This window comes from Brassica oleracea, chromosome C7 (genome assembly GCF_000695525.1).
Source record: "Brassica oleracea var. oleracea cultivar TO1000 chromosome C7, BOL, whole genome shotgun sequence".
Lineage (NCBI taxonomy): Eukaryota > Viridiplantae > Streptophyta > Magnoliopsida > Brassicales > Brassicaceae > Brassica > Brassica oleracea.
The window spans coordinates 9,688,416-9,710,052 of NC_027754.1; the positions used below are offsets into that span (position 1 = coordinate 9,688,416).

The 21,637-nt window shown below is 30.2% G+C and overlaps 1 protein-coding gene across 1 annotated transcript; it reads left to right on the forward strand.

The window, feature by feature from the left end:
* Positions 1–15,531: 15,531 nt before the first annotated feature.
* Positions 15,532–17,616, forward strand: LOC106301327 (serine/threonine-protein kinase At5g01020). Its single transcript, XM_013737695.1, has 4 exons — positions 15,532–16,062; positions 16,158–16,293; positions 16,390–16,526; positions 16,645–17,616. Exons 1-4 carry the CDS (start codon positions 15,655–15,657, stop codon positions 17,335–17,337), a joined length of 1,374 nt encoding a protein of 457 aa, XP_013593149.1. The 5' UTR covers positions 15,532–15,654; the 3' UTR covers positions 17,338–17,616.
* Positions 17,617–21,637: the final 4,021 nt, after the last annotated feature.

A 21,637-nucleotide genomic window follows, 5' to 3' on the forward strand; every position in this document is an offset into this window, starting at 1 on the left:
CTTCACCAGGAGAAAGCAAACTCTCTTTTATATAAATAGATAGATTTAAATTTAAGTTATTATTTTATTCACATAAACTATGCCTTTGAATTTTGTATTTAGCTACGTAATTTTTAACCGATTGGATTAAGATTTAAAAAAAGTTTTAGCAAAACAGGTTAAACCGAACTATTAACCATATGCAAAACCCGGATATTTTCTATTTTTGATTTTTATAATTTGCACAAATTTAATGTTGATTAACTAATAAATAAAAATCAACACTATTACTTTTAAGGTAATATAATTAATTATTTGATATATTGTTAAGGTAAATATAATTAATGATGTGAGATGCCTAAAACAAAATTAATGATGTGATGTATTGATAAGGTAATATAATTGATTAAATTAATAAAAAGACACTATACTTTTTTTTATACTGTTATTCATGTTTCCAAACAATTCTCATTTATATTGCTATTTCTGTCGCCAAACAATCCCCAAATATAATTCAGTTTTGATAATATAGATTAAAGATTTGTTGCACTTACATGATCAATACTCACATTTTCATCCATCTGTATGATTTGACAATCATAACCGAACATTTTATTCTTCACGGTCCATTTTTGTACTATTTGGACTCTTAGTGAAACATTCAAAGATTGGGATTTCAGCCCTTCAAGAAAAAAAAACTTCCATGATAAATGTGTAATCAGTGAATGAATAACAACCTTATATACCTGAAAAAATTATGGCAAATGGAAAATGAAAACTAAATATTGTAAATAATATCTTAGCAACTCGATTTCCAATATTTGTTAGAAAATATTCTACCAAATTAAGGAACTGTATAAATTATAAATATACCGATAGTCATATTTAATATGAAAATATATTAGAAAAATATACATAATAACTAAAAATATACATGAGTATATAATTGAAATTTAAAGACCTTAGAAAATAACAATATAGGTAAATATAAAGCTGTAAAAATGACAACTAAAAGCATGGTAACGTAGATGTCAAATAAAAAAAACATGGTCACAAAAATATGATCAATATCAAGAGAAATATGTTAGACGGCAAGAGTATTCACTTTATTATCAATTGTCTTCTTAATTGTTTAGTATTCAGTGTAGTTAACATTAATCTGCATTTGATACGAATGATTAGTACAAGAATGATAGAATAAAGAAATGAAGAGGCAAATTGTGTGAGAATTTTAGGTAATATTAAGAAATCAAGAACATAAAAATATACATCAGACGTTTGGAAGTTTTACATCCGAGTAGTTAATAAGGGATCCCGATTCATTACATAGAAAATATTGAGAAGATGAACTTTCCATGAGAAGATAGATTTGATAATTTAAACATAATATTAAACTAAATTTCAAATATATTAAAAGAATATTTGTGTATAGCATTCCTTAAAGGAATATATTTCTTTTGTATTCTATTTTTGAAAAAGCTTTACTCATGTGATTAAATAGCAACCTATACGGTAATTTGGTCTTCAAACCTATACATTAAACTCTAAATAAACCCTAAAGTTCTGCGAATATAAACCATAAACCATAAAGCATAAAACATGTCTCTTTTTCAATGGAATTAATCACATATTACTGGAAACAATCAAATTTTGTGTATCCGAACGACATATGTTACTTAAACCATACCATATGATTTATCATATATAAAGTATATACTGTATGATATATTAATTTGGTCTTGAAACGTATACCCTAAACCCCAAACTATACCCTAAATGTCTGCAAACATAAATCATAAATCATAGAACATCTTATTTATTAAAAAAGAAGTCATGACTTTTTTTTATGTGTGATATTTTATTTTGGACCATCTCTTAGAAAAATCATCACATTTAGTTATTCTATCATTTAGTTTTATAATAGATATAATCACAAATATATATCTTAATAAAATCAACAATATAGTATTTTTAAGGAGAATCTCAAATTTTTTTACTCTTTATATATGCTAAATTTAAAAATCTGTATTCAAAACCAATAAAATAAATATAATTAAATATACCAACTGATTTAATAAAAAAATTATAACCTATTAATCTAATAACTGTTAACAGCATATATAATTATTTTGTAGGCTATTAACTATTTTGTAGGTCACATCATTAACAAAAAAAATTCATATGTTATGCAATCATAATATATGATTATATACATATGATCGTGTATATTATTTTTAATATTATGTGATGCAACCATAACATATAATTAATGTTATTATTTTGATGATGTCAAAAAGTATCACAACATGTGATTGTTCTTTAATATTATTAACATTTTTTATCAAATTAATACCATTCTAAAAACATATAATGGAATTCTTTTATAATAATATAACTAAATTTAAATATATTTAATAATATATATTTAATACCATTCTCAAGAATGATGTTCAAACGTTAAATCTAAATTGAAAAATCATTTGACATATAAAATAAATTGTAATCTATATAATAGAAAGAAATATAGCATATTTTGTCTGTGAAACAAATGTATTTACAAATATAGATGTACTAATATATATAATCAACCAAATGACACTATTTCCATTTTTCTTACTTTGAAATTTAGCTTTGTTCACACAAATTAAAGAAAAAAAATTAGTTTCTATTTTATCTAACCAAAAACATCATTAACTATTCACCTAATCATAATTCAACCAATAAAAACACTAACTAGAGAATATAAAAAGTTATATAAAAGGAAAAACGAATAAACTTGCATTGAAAATTGAAAATGTCCTCTAATTTGAAGTCAAAAGAATTCTCTAAAACGTCATATATAAAAAACAAAGTGAAGATGTTCTAAAAAAAGTGAATATGTTCTACAAACAAAAACACTAGAAAATTTTCTACTTTGTATAAAATTATCAAATTACAAGTTACTTGTGTAACATATCAATTTGATTGTTTCACCATGCAAAACCGAAATATTCAACCGACATAGCTTACAATTTCCTCAATTTAATTTTAAAAAAACACCCGCGCGGTTGCTCGGATCAAAATCTAGTGTCATTTTACAATGGAATCACATATTACTTGTGCCATACCATACATATGTTACTTAAGCCATACCATATGTTTGGAATCATAGAATACGTCACTTTTGTATATACAATAAGCTTTACAATAATATGATTCAAAACCATACCATATGATTTTAAAAAGAGTTAGGGAACCAAACCAGAATTAAAGGGTGACAGTCTGGCGAATTTTGATTAGGATAACCGGAGGATAGATTAACACAAACCGAGATTGAGAAAACGGTAATTAATAACAGTTTAGGGAAGATAATCTCCGCATTAGCTATGTCACCAAGTTTAGAGAGGCTAATCCTAGGTGTCATTAAGTCACATATGACTCATCAATACATGTCATATTGCCAAGTGAATTTTAAAAATTGGTTAAGGAACTAATGGTAAAGGAGCTCCATTGGTAAAGGAGCTCTAGCTTATCAAGTGGTAAAGTAAATATGGCACATATAGTTGGTCAAGGTGAATCAAATCCAAGGTGTAAACTCGAGCTGAGACTCATTTATCACTAGGCCAAAACAACTTGGTTTAATCAAATTATTATGTATTTATTTAAGCGTGTTCTCTTACAATTCCTTTTAACAAATGAAAGAAATTTATGTAATTTTTTTTTGAGAAAGGAATTTTTTGTAAAATTATCAATTCTTGGTGTATTAAATGTGGTTTGTTATTGAATTGTGTCGTTCCAATCACCATTAAACAAAAATAAAATATAGAAATCTCCTAAAGAAAGAAAAATTGGTCGGGAAGAATCTACATATACGCTAATTTCTTAATACATTTAACAAAAAAAAGGAGGCTGTATATATGTTTGTCTTCTTGTCGATGGCGAAAACACAGAAGAATCGTTGCTTCGAAATAAACTGAAAATGATATAACATTAAAAAATTAAATCGAGTAATTCAAAGATGATTAGGCGGGACCCACTCTATGGACCAAGTAAATGTCAACTCAAACAGAAACAAAGCGAATCTCTCAAAATATATAATTTTAGTTCAATGACGAAATTGATCAAAAAAAAAAAAAAGTTCAATGACGAATAAGTCGCCGTCTTCAGACAACGCGGTTCAGATCTTCTTCAGCTTGTTCTCATTAATTTTTCTTCGTCTGATTATTTTTGGAATCTAAATAAGATGTGTTCTAGAAGCTTGACGCATTTGTATAACCTCTATTATCTATAATATATTGCATTTCTACCAAACTCTCTTTATCATCGTTCCTTTTTTTGATAACCAACTCTTTTTAATCTTTCTTTTTGAGTGTTTGTTGAAATGTAGTTTCTACATTTCTCATTTGTTTTGGTAATTTTGACCAAACTATTTGTTGACTATGTTGGTAATGCTTGGAAAAGAAGGACAAGAGAGAGTGTTATCCTTCTAGAATCGTTTTAAATTACCAAACCATTTGGTAATTTTGACCAAATCATTAGTCAACTTATTGATATTAATGTCTTCCTACTTGTGTCACGAAGATTGTAGTTTTTAGATTTTATTTGTTTCACAAAGATAATAATTTTGGGGTTTCAACGTAACTTTATATAGTTTTTATCCATTTTGTCCACACTATTTAAGACAATTACTACATGCAATATTTTTATTATAAACTATTATGTATTAAACTAGGATTATCGTTGATATTGCAACTTTATTTTTAAAGTGTGTGAAATCTCTAAAACTACAATTTTAGTGGAATGGAGGAAGTGCTTTTTCTCTAAAATGTTGAATTTGCTCATAAGTTCATAAATGATCGCATCTTTCTAGAAATTATTTCTTTTATCGCAACATCTATTTACTAAAAGTGCGACTGGATGGAACCATTAGCGATAATATTTCAACCACATTTCAATACTCTGGTTTCAGCCAGCAAATTCACCAATCAAGCGAAAAATAATTTAATAGTTTTTTATTCTTTTACTCCATTACTGTTTACTTTATTGGACTTTTTGTTCATCAAAATTTGTCAAGAGAAACGTGGTTGCGCTGAGTTCAACTTTTTATTTATTTTTAATGTAACTTTTCCTTTCCAACTTTTTCACTCAATTAGACAACTTTATTTCTGCTTATTTACTCTGGTTTTTACCAGTCATAACCTAAATAAGGCTAGTTCTGGTAAATTTTTTTAATTAATTTATCATAAAAATAAAAGTCAAAATGAATATTATTCATAAAGATGGGATCAGTTGGCTTGACCTCATAGAATAGAGATGGAAAAATGTTTTGTTATTTGTTTGTAACTCAATTTTCGAGTGATTTGATGAAATTGTATTTAACCACTGATTATGACTTCATTAAAAATTAAAGCCATATATGAGAACACTATAGTCATGCCTACTTTAAAAACTGAGAAGAAACACTAAAACAAACAAACAAATCTAATCTATTTAATTAAAAAATCCTATTTTTTATCTACTTATAAATAGTCTAAGTTGAACCATTACATTTAACTCACTTTCATATTATTTCTACTTATACCTAACTTAGTTATTATTAAATATATATCATAACTTAAAATTAAGTAACTAAATAACTAATCTCTTATTTTAAATTATGAGTTCAATTTATATTAACACTAATTTTACGTAAATAATCAATTATATTTTATTTATTAATATAAAAAATATATATACCTACTAATTCATATATACAACTGTACTTTAATTCAAATGTAAGAAACAAATTCTTTAAAATCTTCACCAAATACATAATAATATATCTTATAGATAAAGTATTAAAACTAGAGATACATATATATGATAAAATAAATAATAATAGTCATTAATATTTAATGATATGCTTGAACATGTTATTATTATTGATATTTTTTTAATGAATATATGTTATTCCAACACATATAAAATATTTATCAAATATAAAGCTCATTGAACAAAACATAACATATATTTTAAGTTAGGCTTGAGCATTCAGGTACCTGTTGCGATACAGGTTGCGTATTTGGAATTTCAGTTTTAATTTATATCACATCCTAAGTCTTATTCTGATAAATTTGTAAGTACGGATCGGGTTCAGATATAACACTTCGGTTTTGTTTCTAATTTATATCACATCTAAAATCCATAAAGTAACCATATATTGTTATGATTCAGGTTATATGGGTTCGGTTAAGATATATCCGAAATTAAATCCAAAATTGAAAAGAAAAACATAAGAAATAAACTTTTTTGTATAGGATTGGATATTTAAAGTACTTATTGAAGATTTAAATACTTATTTTAATATATAGTTTCAAAATAAATATAGAATTGAATATTTTAAGTACATATTTATGTTTCAAATAATTTGTATTTGCGATTAATTTGGATTTTTGGATTAGTTTTTTGGATTTCTTGGGGATTTTTTTGGTTTTTCGAGTTGCCCGTTCGGGTTCGGCTAATAACACTTCGAGTTCGGATATGTGGTGTACCACACTAGACTTATTTTGAAATTTCTTATATTTCGGAATGGACACGGATCAGGTTTTTTGGTTTGACTTAGGTATGGACTTTGAGTTACGAATTTTATGCACATGTCTACTTTAAATGAAGAGAAAATGCGATTATATAAAAAAAATTACCAAAAAATTATTCTGTGCTTTAGCGCGGGTGAAAATCTAGTAGTCTCTTAAATCAAACGGCTATTTTAAAGGTTAGTTTAGAAAGAAATTTTATAACTAAACATGAACTATTATTAAAAAAACGTAAAAATAAAATGGATTTTCAGAAAGTACTATTAAATAACTTTCATACTTCGAAAAATGATTATAAAGTGAAACCAAAAAAATTTGAGAAACTATATGTAATTCTAATAACAGTTTGACAGAAGAGAATAACTTTCAGTCACTCCTTCTATACTCAAAATTTTATTTTGTAAAATTATTAAAAAAATTATATACTCATTTACTTTGAACGATCAAAGACAAATAAACTAAAAGATGTATAGTGTTTTTGACAAATATATTAAATTTTGAGACATTTGGTTAAAATATAAAAATTGATAACTCAATTGTTCTACTAAACCTTTGTCTATTAAATTGGGGAATTAAGATTTGCATTTTATGTAAATTCATTTTTTTCCAAATAATCGATTATTTGAAGTTGTTCTTTCATTGAAGAAAACTTGAGTTTGTCAATAAATGTTTTTGTTATAGGCAAAGTTACAGTAAAACATATAATTCTTTAGAATCTCCTCTTCTCTCATTCATTCAACGCTTTTGATCGTTCATATTTTTATTCGCTGGAATCAACAAAAATTTCATATGTAAGTTTTCAACTGTAAGAATTTTTATTAGATTGATGATGTTTTAGCTAGGCTGGTTCTTGATATTCTGAGACCGCATAATTAAGTTGATTAATTTGAGTAAGCGATTTAATTTTTTTATTGGATTGATTTCAGTTTTGAACCGCTAAACTTAGACTGTTTCAAGATTTTCTAAACAAATTTTTGGACGTTAATACCATATTTTGATAGCTCTCATCAAAATATTGTATTTGATATATTTTTTTGATAAACACTATCGGCTGATCCGGTCTGTCCCGGGAGGAATACACTCAGTGCTACAGAGTGGACTGACTATCACACTGTCTGATCCAAGTTTGGAATACCTTCTAACTAACTACAGGGGGTGAACTGATCATCTGTTACGATCCACCATGTAAACCATTTGGATCGAAACCAAAACCTAGACTGGCTAAGTGATGATATTTGTATTTGGTATATGTTGTGAATAGAGAGAAAGAAGAAATCGGTTATTCTTATTATTAGTTCGTAGACGACGATAACTTATATAGGAATACAAAGTTAGGGTTTAGAACCTTCTATAATATAGGCTTATGGGCCTATGATGGACATCCACATTAATATTCATAACACTCCCCCTTGGATGTCCATTATACAAAATAAGTCTTAAAGCACGTATGATATTGCCTCGTTAAAAACTTTACCAGAAAAACTCAGTGAGAAAAACCATGGTTAAGGGAAAAAGAGTGCAGCGCACATCTACTCCCCCTGATGAGAACATAACTTGAGATATTTGATAGGAGACAATCCAGTGTGATGAATTAACTCTTTTGTCTTGGGCTTGGACCGGTTCACTTCTCTTGATTGATCTGATATTCCTCACTGAAACTTGGATATCTTGGTGACCATAGGACAAAATGACTTCAAATCACTTGGAAATCGAAGCTAACATGTCTAACTTTGGACATCCACATTAATATTCATAACAGTATATTAATGGTAATTTCAATTGATTTTAGGTATATACACTAAAATAATAGTGCAAAGAAGAGGAAAAAAAAGAAAGAAACAAAGAAAGAGAAAATGAAATATAATAGATTGAAATTAGATCCGAGAATATTCATCTGTGTTATGATTGTAACTCTTAGATTTTCAGATTTTTTGGGAAAATAATAACTGAAAACACAGGCAAACATACATTTTGAAAAGCGGTAGAAAAATATAAATAAGTGAAAACATCAATGTAAACTAGATAGATCATATATGAACGGTCTAGAACAATGCAAAACACATACTCTTACCAAAGTAGATGATATAGAAAAAGTTAGGATAGAAGCTAAGTGTCTAAAATTTATAGCAAAAGGTGTAAACACATACTCTTACCAAAGTAGATGATATAGCAAAAGTTAGGATTGAATCGGGTAATAATATTATATTTTGATTTCTTTTACATTTGAATGCTTTTCTTTGTTGAGATTTAGATAAAATAACTTAGTTAAATTATAACAAGTGTCTCTAAATGTCTATTGGAACAATTAAATTTTCAATATTTCTCATTTACACAATTTTTTTCTTAAAACTTTACTGAAACGATATTGGTTATTACCAAACTAGTAATTTAAATTTTACCCGAGTAGACCACTCTATCCAGCTTGTAGCTACTAGAAATGATGAGAAAGAAATAATTTTTTTTTCATACTTGGTGGGATACATAGGAGAGATACAACTTTAGAATACAAACCCGGCAGTACACAATTTTGTGGTGAAAAACTCCCATAACATTGCTAGCGATAACAGAAACAAGTTACAGTAGCTTTATTTCGGTGTTTCGAATTTATGCTCAATCTTCCAAAATATCTACAATATTCCGAATTATCATTGCTTCTGGCATTTTTTTGCCGTCGTATTTTGTGAATCACATGTTTTAAAGCTGTCGGGGTCCAATGGAAGAAGTTATGATAACACGTATCTGTAATTTAGTTAGAGAAAAGGGAAAAACCTATCATCATCTAGAAGACTAGAATTGGTAGCACCCACTACTGACTGATCAACTTGTTGCTGAATTATTTAGAAAACATAAATTAAAACTAAACAAAGTAAGTACACACGCGGTGAACGCGTGCATGTGTAATTAACATTTACAATGTCAAAGTTGGGTTAGAAATATACAGCAACCTTTGCCCAAAGAAAAAAATATATACATCAACCTCCGAAAATTGAAAGTTAATTAAAAAGCAGTAGCATTTTCAAACACTTTTGTGACATCCCGGTTATAATATATGAAAAAAAAAATTGATTTGACTTTGTATATCGCCAAAGTATACTTACTTTTTTAGTCACACATCCGTTTAGAACTTTAAAGTTAAGTGTGTTTGAACTAGAATAGTGGAAGGATGTGTGACCTACCGAAAAGTCATTCGCGATATCATATAAGTGAGGCCAAAACATAGAAAAATATCATATGGTGATTACAGGGTCAGTAAACAAGACTTCTGAGCCTCCAAAAAATTAATGCCCTGCCCGTTGCACGAAATGAAGCTCACGGGCGAGTGAGTGGGCGTGGAAGGCCCATTAGCCGCTGACGGTCAGTGTTATATGTGGTGTCAGAGCCGAACCAAGACGAGTGTGGAGCCCTTATGTGGACTCACACTAACATGGGTATCGATCTTGGGCACATTGAAAACGTTACTTTCTTTGAGAGTGGGTGAATTGTGACATCCCGGTTTGTGGTATATGTGGAAGGGCTTAAAAGAATTGATTTGACTACCTATATCACCAAAATGCACTTACCTTTTTGGTCACATATCCGTTTAGAACTTCAGGATTAAGCGTGCTTGAGAAGGTATAATGGAAAGATGGGTGACCTACCGAGAAGTCACTGGCATTTTCGTGTGAGTGAGGCCAAAACACAGAAAAATTCATGTGGTGGTTGCAGGGTCACTAAACAAGACTTTCAAGCCTCCAAAAAAATTAACACACCGTCCATCACACATAATGGAAACCACATAGCAGGAGTGAGAGTCCATTAGCCATGGACAGTTGGGAGGTTATAACTTTATTTATTTGTATACCTTGACAGATGATTCATGGGTAAGTTAATTAAGGGTAACATCAGCTTCTCTGTCAAGCTGGGAAACAGCGTGTTAGAACACATGTCTACTTTCGAAGGTAAACCATTATGTCTTTCATTAGTTCGAAGAATTTTGGACGTGTGTATTTTTTAAATTTACCAACTCTACAATATAGTCAAGTAAAAAAAACAATAGAAAAGAGGAGGTAAGTAATTAGATTATCAAATGAGATAGTTTAAACTATATTCCTACATGAGCCATTATACGACTCAATGCAGAATGATACCTAACTATCTACATACAACAGTTAAATAATGAATCATCATTCCGTGACATCCTCATTTCATTACACATTATCACCAAACATGTGTATAACTACGTCTCTCTAAACATTTTGCTAATGGCCCTACGGCCCTACTGCCCAACCAACAATGACCACCATTCAGTTTCCTACATGACCACCCGTTCGTGGCCATTTGGCTCATCTGGCATTACCCTACTGTCCATAGTCACATATGTCCTGATTCTGCATCTCATATTAATCTTCGGACCTCACCAATCAGATACAACACATAGTTTCATGCTTAACAACATTCATTATCGTTATTAAGTTTATACCATTCATTTATCAATCCTAGTTTGTTCATAATCACAATTCAGTATCATCAAAAAATCAATCACATTAACACAATAACTCATTTTATTGTTTTAACAATACAAGTGTTCTTATGCACCACTCAATATTGATCTAACTACCTAACATCAATCAACAAAGCTAACCAATCATATGATCCAACATAAAAAATATAGAAAAGCAAGAGAAGAGAACATCCCCACCTGGATCAAAGATGAACGAGATGTAGATCAGCAGGACATGAATATCTATAGAACACATATGAAGAACGAGACGACAAACGACGGACAACGAACAACGACCAGTCGGTATCAGCGTCGGGAAACTACGACAATGAACGAGACGAAAGGAGCAACAGTTGCTGGTTGGTGAGCAACAACAACAGCGGAGGCAAGGCGTCGGTGGCGGATATGGGACAGGGCCACAGGGGCGATCAGTAGTTATGGCTCGGGCTCGGGTGCTTGACACCTCAAGATATCTACAAGGTTTCGTTAGATTTTTTCTGATAAGAAAATAGTGAAGAGAAGATATTTTTCATAAAAAAAGGACAACGTACTCTATGTTTAATCCTAACGGGTCTTTTACCTAGAAAGATTCCCTTTAAAATAAAAGGAGAGTTTGGATTTGGATTTTGAGATGTTACATTAAATGATATATGTTTTTCGCTAGAATATCTAAGATATTTAGAGTATAAATTCAAATAGAATATATAATATACCTGGTTTGTGCTAATAATATATGTTGAGCCGGCCCTGATCTCAAGTATTCAAAGACTCTGAACTTCCTAGCATTTTCTCACAAATAACTTTTTTTCTTACCCTAGGCCCCTAACGGATTGCTATAATGTGTAAATTCGAATGCATTGGTTGTCAGGTTGCATATGGACGGTTTTAAGCATCCACACTAAGAATTTTTTGTATGATCATGCTTCATGTTGTGATGCATGTAAGGTTTTATTGTGCGAACCGGAGCGCCATGCAATAAAAACCATAGGGAACGAATGTTCTAAAGTTGAATAACGTTGGGGAGTTTTATAAAGAAATTATTATTGTAACCTACAAATTTTCAGTAATAGTCTTTAATTGTATTAATTTTATTAATAAAAATAACTTGATTTTTATTTAGAATTTTCAACGTGGTCTTTAAATATTTTTCAAATATCATAATTATACAGTATTGAAAAAATGATTTGTATGTAATTTTTTTCTTAGATGGCAATATTGTGGCTTAGTGGGGTTTGAAAGTAAGTATTCAAGGTTATTAAACTCAGACATCAACCATCAGAAAAGAAAATTGTTTTTTCATTGATTTACAAAACAGGAAATTATAAAGGGAAAATTGCCAAAACGGAACAAAAAAACAGCATAGTTGTCCCTTTGGTATAAAACATTTTTTGTCCATTTTTTCTCTTTTTTACCCTTTCCATTTCTAAAACTTAATGAAATAAATAGTTTTATGAATCAAAAAATTATAAAAAATAGAAACAATTGATAAAATACCCATATATACAAACTGATATATTTTTTTTGTTGAAAAACTTGATAAATAAAATTTTTAATTTACGTTCTACAAAAAATAGATTTCGTCTTCTACGGGAAATAGGTTAGTAGAAATTAAATTCCAGATTAAACAAGTTCATCTACTTTTTTTAGAACGAACAATCTACTTTTAATTAAACTTCTAAATATATGGAATGTGAATTCTACTAATTGTAAAGTTAGCTACTTTTTCTCAGAATGCAGTTTCTATTTTTATGAGGTATTCTAAAATTTTCGGAATGCGAAATCTAGACAATACTCAAACGTCTACATGAGGTAGAATCTGCTTATAGGATTTTTGTCTTGGTTCTACCCAGTGTAGAAAGTACCTTCTACGGATAAAAAAACCTGATTTTGGCATTTATGGAAGTTTCAGTTAAAAATATATTCTAAGAATATTTATAATATTCTCTCGATCGCTCTTATCTGGAGTATTTCCCACGGCATCAAAGCCGATCTGTTCATCGTCGACCTCTCTCGGTTTGATCACGAGTTCACTTGATCTCCACGTTCATTGACGTGTGGTTACTGATCGATCGACTACATCCCTGCCCCTATCCATTTATAATATTCTAACTTCCGCGTATATTTGTAGTAGGAGATTTAATTAGATGATCTATTTGCATCAAAGGTACTGTATATGTAGCTGGCTCAGTTGGTGAAGGAAAGACTTTTAGGGGTTAACGGACCCGAGCTCGAACGTCAAATTTGAATTTTTTTTGTTCGTGTTTTGGATTAAAAATTATAATAATACAGTTTCACCTCGAACACCCGACCTTTACTATAATGACCAATATGCCAAACCACTAGGATGAGCAGTACAGTTGCTTTCATAGTAAATCTGTTAATATACAACGATGGTTCACCTAACAAAACATGGGAAAAGTTTGAGTTTTTGTTCTTACATATGTTGGGTAATAGGTTAATTGTGGATCTCAATCGGGTCGGGTTTTATGACTGAGCTGGATCCTAATGTCGGGTTTATGAGAAACATAGTCAAGAGTGTTGTATTTCAGTCATGATATGAACTCGTGGAAGAGAATTACGCAAATTGTTTTGATAACTTTGTCTCTAGACTACTTTTGGGACGATTCTAATTAAGGAATTAGTAGCACTGCCTTAGCACTGCCTTAGGGTTTATTTGTTGTGTATTCTAAAGTTTTAGTTTACCACTACAGTTGTGATTTAGGGTATCGTTCAGGGTTTGTTTAGGGTCTCATTTAGGTTTGTTTAGGGTCTCATTTAGGAGAAACTTATCTTTGGTCATAAACAAGGATACGGGTCAAATATCACTAGATGGGTGCGTGCAGTGTTGAATTGGTTAAATTTGAGATGTGAGTTTGAAAAATTGGAAGGAACGTTTCTATAATAACTGTCTTTAAACTACACCAAGACATTCAATTTGCATCTGGTACAATATAATACAACTTTAAACATGGAAAAGAAATCAAGCTTGAGTATAGGAACAAACCTAACTTGATATTGACATGGAAAATAACTAAGTTTGTAACAAATATACCAAAGTGAAAATGTGATATCGAACAGGCATGCGCTCAGTGTCGGATCTGAAGCATTGAATCTGGTCAGCCCGTCAGCCTTAAAACTCAAATTGTTGATCGATAATAGTATGGTTGTACCTGTTCATCTTCTTCGCATCCTCCCGAATGGAAAACAAACCAATACAGACAAAAAACAAACATTGAGAAATGCAAAAGAAAAGCCTTTTGAATTAGCATCAAGACAATCACTCTCTCCCACATGGATGATGAAACCAATGCAGCTGTTGTAATTCAGGAACTCCTTCTATTGTCTCCCAATAGAACGAACCACAAGTTCATTATTCTCATTGAGAGAAAGGTTCTCAAGAAAGGAGAATACAAGAAAGTATATGTACACCCGAGTGCACATAAATACAATAGCATCCAACACTAACCAAATAACTCTTCTCTTACCAACAAAAATACTAAGGTGTAAAACATTGATTTACATCGAACATAATATCTTAGCTATCTTTTCAAAAACTTAACATATAAGCTTGTAGCTACAAATTCAAACATCAAACAAGCAATTCTTCAGAAACAGATAAGAACGATGACTTCATATGATCTAACCCATCAACAAAGAACATAACTTTCCTCGAGAAATCGAAATCCAAACCAAAACCCAGATTGTAGAATTATTGTAAGAACGAAAAGATTGTTTTAAAGCACCAACCTCCAGAACTCCTCGACAGTGTAGAACGTGAACGCGGATCTAAGGAGCTTCCCCAAGTCATCTTTTCGTTAGAAAATCAACGAATGAAAAGAGGAACTGTGGAAAGTCCACAAATGCTCCAAGGGATGCGATTCATGAACTGTGGATTTGCCCGATTCGTCAACATCTCCGTCTACGATCTCTCTTTCTACCGCATCGTCACCTGGTCCAATTAGATGCTCTACAGAATTAGGTTTCACTTCCTTGGTAGCAACAACAGGCTTGAGAGCGTCGTTTACAGCCATCGTCTCTCCGTCTTCTCTTCTCCGAACGATCTACTTCTTCTCGAAGGGATCCACATCTGTAGCCGTCTCAGTTTATCGAGAGAGAGAGACTGAGAAAACAATTAGATCTAGGGTTACGGAGAAATGAGCTTTTTTAATTATTATTTTCTTTTATTTTTTACTACGTTTTTTAATATTTAAAGTAGTTTAAATCATATTTTATTTGATTAATCACATGCTAATTTTGGAATTATGAAAAAACTTATACCAAAGGGACAAACTAAGGTTGGTATTATATTAATAGGACAAAGAGTGTGTTTTTTTATTCTATTTTGGCAATTTTCCCAATTATAAAAGGAACACTTGCGCGTAAGCAATGAACTTTTGGTTTTGACAGCGTATGATATACATTTACAATGTCAAACCGCGGTTAGTAAAATATAAAGCGACCCCTAAAAATTGAAAAAGAGTAGTAGTAGTTGTTGATGGATTTGAATCGAACATTTTAATCTAATAATTAACCTAAAGTCTTTCTTTTTCTCTCTCCTCGTGACCTTTAAAAACCTCCTCCAATATTCCACACCCAAAACAAGACAGACAAGACAACACGAAAAGAAAAACAAAACAATCAACAATGGTGGTGAAGAAGAAAATCTCATGGAGATCACTAGTCGCTAGCTGTTTAGGAGATCCAGATATCATAATGGCTCCTCCTCAGAAACCCAAGAGAAAAGATGACGTCATCAAGAAACAGAGCTCGTTTCAGAGACTATCGGTTCTTGATTTGAGCAACCCGAGTTCCAACACTTTATCAGAAGACCTATCGATTTCTCTCGCTGGATCAGATCTTCACAAATTCACGCTCGGCGAGCTTAAAATCATTACACAATGTTTTTCCTCAACCAACTTCCTCGGTGAAGGAGGGTTTGGTCCTGTTCATAAAGGATTCGTCGATGATAAGCTTCGTCCTGGTCTTAAAGCTCAGCCTGTCGCTGTTAAATTGCTCGACCTTGAAGGTCTTCAAGGTCACCGTGAATGGCTGGTTCGTAATTTCATTCTATTTCAGTTTCCCCTATTAATTAATCTTCTTAATCGTTCTGGCTCTAAATCTTCTTCTTTTTTTTTTATGGTTTTCAGACAGAAGTCATGTTTCTCGGACAACTAAAACACAAAAATCTTGTGAAACTGATTGGCTATTGCTGCGAGGAAGAACATAGGACTCTTGTTTACGAGTTTATGCCTCGTGGAAGCTTAGAGAATCAACTTTTCAGAAGTGAGTTTCTTTCTCTATGTTTCTTGTTTATTGACGACCAAATTCAGACAAGAAAGTTTCTAAATTGAGATGATTTTTTTAAATCCAAATTTACAGGATATTCAGCGTCGCTTCCATGGTCAACGAGGATGAAGATCGCTCATGGAGCTGCAACGGGTCTTCAGTTTCTTCACGAAGCAGAAAATCCTGTAATATATCGGGATTTCAAAGCTTCCAATATCTTGTTAGATTCGGTAAGCAATAAGTTTCATTTTATAACTTCTGAGTTTCAATCTCTCTTTAAAAGTTCTAATCTCAAATTGTTTTTTTTTTTTTTTTGGTCAAACTAATCTCAAATTGTTTTATTTTCAGGATTACACAGCTAAACTCTCTGACTTTGGATTAGCCAAAGACGGACCAGAAGGAGACGACACGCACGTTTCAACGCGCGTGATGGGCACGCAAGGCTACGCAGCACCTGAATACATCATGACCGGTCATCTAACAGCGAGGAGTGACGTGTACAGCTTCGGAGTTGTTCTACTCGAGCTTTTGACCGGTAGGAGATCGGTAGACAAGAAAAGATCTTCAAGGGAACAAAATCTCGTGGATTGGGCTCGTCCAATGCTCAAGGACGCTCGTAAACTTGATAGGATCATGGACCCTAGGCTTGAAGGTCAATACTCAGAGACTGGAGCAAAGAAAGCAGCAGCTTTGGCTTACCTATGCTTAAGCCATCGACCCAAGAACCGGCCTTGTATGAGCACAGTCGTCTCTATCCTCGACGATCTTAAGGACTATAATGATATTCCCATGGGGACTTTCACTTACACGGTGCCGAATACTCCCGAGAAGTCAGTTTCCGATAATAGAGAAGACGAAGGTCGTGTTAGGGAAAGTAATAAGGCTCGTAAGAGTCATCATCATCGATCATCGCCAACGGCTAACTCTCCGAGGACTAAGTCTCCAACAGCTAAGTCGCCCGGCGGAGGAAACCACCGGACAACTTTGCGAAATGGATTGAACTCGCCTATGAGAAATGAGGCTGGTGGCGAACGGTACTAAGTTTTCTGGTCTCACCTACTCTTCAAATTATTATTATAAAAAATCTAATGTAAATAATTAAATAGTTTGTTGTTTTTTCATCTCTGAAAAATTTATATATCTTTTTGTGAAAAATGTTAGATGGTCTTTTCGTTGGGGATCAATTTGATTTAGATATTTTTGTCGTTTCTTTTGTTTGATCAAATCAAAGTAAGCAGAGCGGTCCAACATGGTGATATTCTTTATGACCATCTCGTCTATAGAGAATACGCGTTATTCATCGTTTTGCGTCTTCTTTTCTTTCGTCTTTGGCCACCTTTTATGCACTTCCTCCTTAAAAGGACAATACACTGATTTTAAGGAAAACTAGAGCTTCATCTGTGCATTCACACTCATGTTTGTCTTAATAAAATAGGAATATTAAACTTTTCTCAGTAGAAAAATATATAGATTGCACAAATCTGCATTTATATGGACAATGGTTCGATTTATAATATATAGGATTTATGATAGATTGACGATTTTTAATCGTGTGTAATTTGTTGATTTCTCATATTGTGGTTAGATACAAAAGCAATCGAAATAATATTTTATATAATATATTTGTCAATTAATATTTTTTAACTATAGTAACCATTTTTGATGTATTTATTTATAAATTTATACACTAATTATTATGTTTATGTATATTAATAAATCTATATTTTCAAAATTAAATATATATTTTTGTTTTAATATAATAGATATATATGTTTCTAAGTTTTTTATATGCCAAACGAATTCTGTTTATTTTTGAGAAAATATTAAATTATAATTTTTTTTTGTATTCTTATAATTCAAATATATATGTGTGAATTTTATAGTCACATTTTAAATCAATGGTCGGACCGATCCAACCGGTTCAACCGGGTTTTAAATTTTAATTTAATTTTAGATTAAGTAACTATATATATATGTATAATTATAAAATTCTGTTTTACAAAATTTTATATCATTGTTAGAATCTACAAATAATATGAAAATAAAATGGAAATGTTTAAAATAATATAAATGTAATGAAAATAATTTATATAGACAGATATTTTTTTCAATATGATTTTTATGAAATCTTTTTTTTTTAATTTGCAGTTTTTAATGTTTTTAACTTGAATTTGAGAAAACTGGGTCCCCGGGTTTAGTGGTTTTTGACCGGGTTTACCGGTTTAACTCAAATCTGATTTTTTACAACCGAAACCGATTAGAACCAAGTCACGGTCCGACCGGGCGGTCTGGTTTTCAAAACCTATTAGATTAGAGAATTATTGTATATTTGGTATGTTTGTTAGAGAGGAATCTAACAAATAATGATTTGTTAATTAATAAAATTTGATATGTATGGATAGAGAATAATCTAACAATTTATTTCTGGTTAAATTATTAATAGTGATTAATATAGTAATATAAATTGTAATTATTAGAATGAAAGAAATATTATTTTAAAAGGTATTTTAGTTTTAATTTGGTTAGATAATAATCCGATTAGAGAATAATCATATATTTGGAACAAAATAAATGATTTGTTAATTAATTAAATCTGATAAGTATGGATAAAGAATAACTTAAAATTTTAATTGTGGTATTTTAATTGCAAGTTTTTAATAATTATTTGTATTTTTTTTTTGCTAATTCGTCGAAATTCAAAACTAAGTAAATCTATTATGCATACAAAATATTTCATTGTTTTTCTATATTTTAGTCAATTCGAAAAATATAATATCTAAGAAAGAAAAAAACGTCAAAATATATCACATATGTTTGATTAACTTATGGAAATAGAAATATAAACAAGTTATTTTACTATGATTTAAAAATGTATATTTGTTCACCAACAAAAACGAGTAACAAGCCAAACAACGCCAAGTAGTTACTTTGATTTGAATACTTGATACTTGTCTTGTACTTGCGAGTAATTTAAAGAGATTACTTGATACTCAATTTGGTCAAACCGAGTACTCGACTTTACGAGTCAAGTATCGATCAAGTAGCGAGTACATGCCAAGTAAGGAATAATTGTGCTCAGCCCTAATGACAGTGTCAGTATAAAACAAGGGAAAATTGTTTTTATGCCAAAAATGATTACATTGTTCCCTTCTATGTTACATGGAAACGGAAGCGGGTACGTAGAATCGGAAGCGTATGGAAGCGCAGAAGCGAGATTTAAAAAAAAAATAGGAAGCGGGTACGTGTTGGAAGCGTATGCATATATATACATATATAAGAATTTTTTTTTACAATCTAGAACTAAAAATTATATGATAAATAAAGCATTTATATTTATAATAATTTTGAAATGATTGCATATTAAAACTGTGAAATACACATAAATTAATTTTAAAATAAATTATTATATTAATTATTTTTAATACTTTATAATTAATTGACTTATATATTTGAATATATGATTTATTTTTAATAAAAACCTCAATGCATAAAGATAATTAATAGTATTAATTTTAATATTTGTATATTTTTATTCTCTCTATTCAATACTATTAAAATTTAGATTTATATAAATTAAATTTTTTTTTTTTTTTATTTTTTATTGATATAAGACATTGTGTTTTTTTTAAAGAATGGAAGCGTGATTTCAAAACGGAATCATAAGCTTCCAACATGTTTTTAAAGAGAATATTGTAGAAGCGTTTGGGAAGCGAGATTCCGTAAGCTTCCACAAGGTTCCGATTCTGATTCCTGTTCAGAAGCGGGAAGCGGACGTCCGATGAAGCTTCCGTGCAACGTAGGTTCCTTTAGACTAATTTCTATTTTATACCATTTTTGCTTTTAATGTTCTTTAATATTTTTGAAAATAAATTAAATAAATAGTTTTACAAACAAAAAAAATTTGAAAAATAGTAACTACTAATGAAATACCTATATCAACTTAGTGATATTTTTTCCAGTTCTAAAAATGTTTAAATAACAATTTCAGATTTGGTTATACAGAAAGTAGAATTGACATTCTACGCATTAGAAAATGAAATCTTTGTTTTCTATTGAATCTGCTATGTTCATAAAAAGTAATCTACAAAAATAATAGTACTCTAAAAATATTTAACCTATAGCGCTAAAATATGTAGAAATCGGAATCTACATGTTACTATAAATCTAAAACCTGTATAAATCGAAATATACACATTACTATAAATCTAAACATCTATAGAAACCGAATTCTATAAATTTACTGAATTCTACGAATAAGGATGATCAGTTCCGAAAATATGGGAAGAGAATATTTGGAATTACATTATAATGATTGGGAACTTCTTTTTTTGTTTTATGTTTTTTAAATTATTATAATATTAAAAATATATATATACATTATGATGATTTATTAATTTTTAATTATGAAATAAAAATTAAAAATATAAGAACATTATTGCCATTTTAGAAATAATTAGTCTAATGAGACATAAACGATATAAAATTAGACTAAAGGGACAATGTTATCAATTTTTTGGCCTAATAAATAATTGGATAATTTTCCCTAAAAACAAAGCATCGTTTTATACTCTGTTTTGTTCTCGTTCTGATTTCGGTTTACCATTTTATTGGTTGACAACAACATGAATGATAAAACTTCACCGCAACGACAAAGATTACCAACAAACCCTCATTTTATAGTATTAAAACAATTTAATAGCTTTTGGTACATTTTCTTTGAAAAACTATCAGAATTATACCCAAAAAAACTAGGGAAAATTGCCAAAACGGAACAAAAATTTAGGATGGTTGTCCCCTTAATATAATACCATCACTAAGTTGTCCTTTTAGTATAATACTTTTATAATCCCAAAACTAACCTTTCATTAATCAATTTAAACACAAATTAAAATTAATTTTTAAAAGTTTAATGAAAAAGGTAAAAATAAAAGGTTTTAGAAAGGCAAAAGAAATGTAAAAAATTAAAAAAAAATAAAACAAAAAGAGAACAAAAGACACAAAATATCTTGTAACCCTAATTTCTTTTGGTTTCTCCGCCTCTCTCTCTTTGTCGATAGAGGAACAAGGGATTTTGTGTCTTTTCCGGTTAAATCGAGCTTCCCTTTTGGTGTAACCTCTTCGTCCGTCCTCTTGCACCAAATTTTCAAACACCACATGTTGTATAGATAGATATGCATCATAGAAAAAATTTGTAAAAATCACAAGACAAACTATAGAGAAATCATAGATTGATGAAGAAGAAAAGACAAATTTTTTTTTTTTTTTGATATTTTGACAAAGCAAATCGACCAAAACACGTTTTTGGAAGTTAGAATATTTTCTTAACTGAAACTTCCTTAAT

Coding starts and splice junctions, on each gene's coding strand:
- LOC106301327 (XM_013737695.1), top strand. CDS start 15,655: ATGGTGGTGAAGAAGAAAATCTCATGGAGATCACTAGTCGCTAGCTGT. Junction 16,063..16,157: donor AAGGTCACCGTGAATGGCTG/GTTCGTAATTTC, acceptor TATGGTTTTCAG/ACAGAAGTCATGTTTCTCGG. Junction 16,294..16,389: donor AGAGAATCAACTTTTCAGAA/GTGAGTTTCTTT, acceptor CCAAATTTACAG/GATATTCAGCGTCGCTTCCA.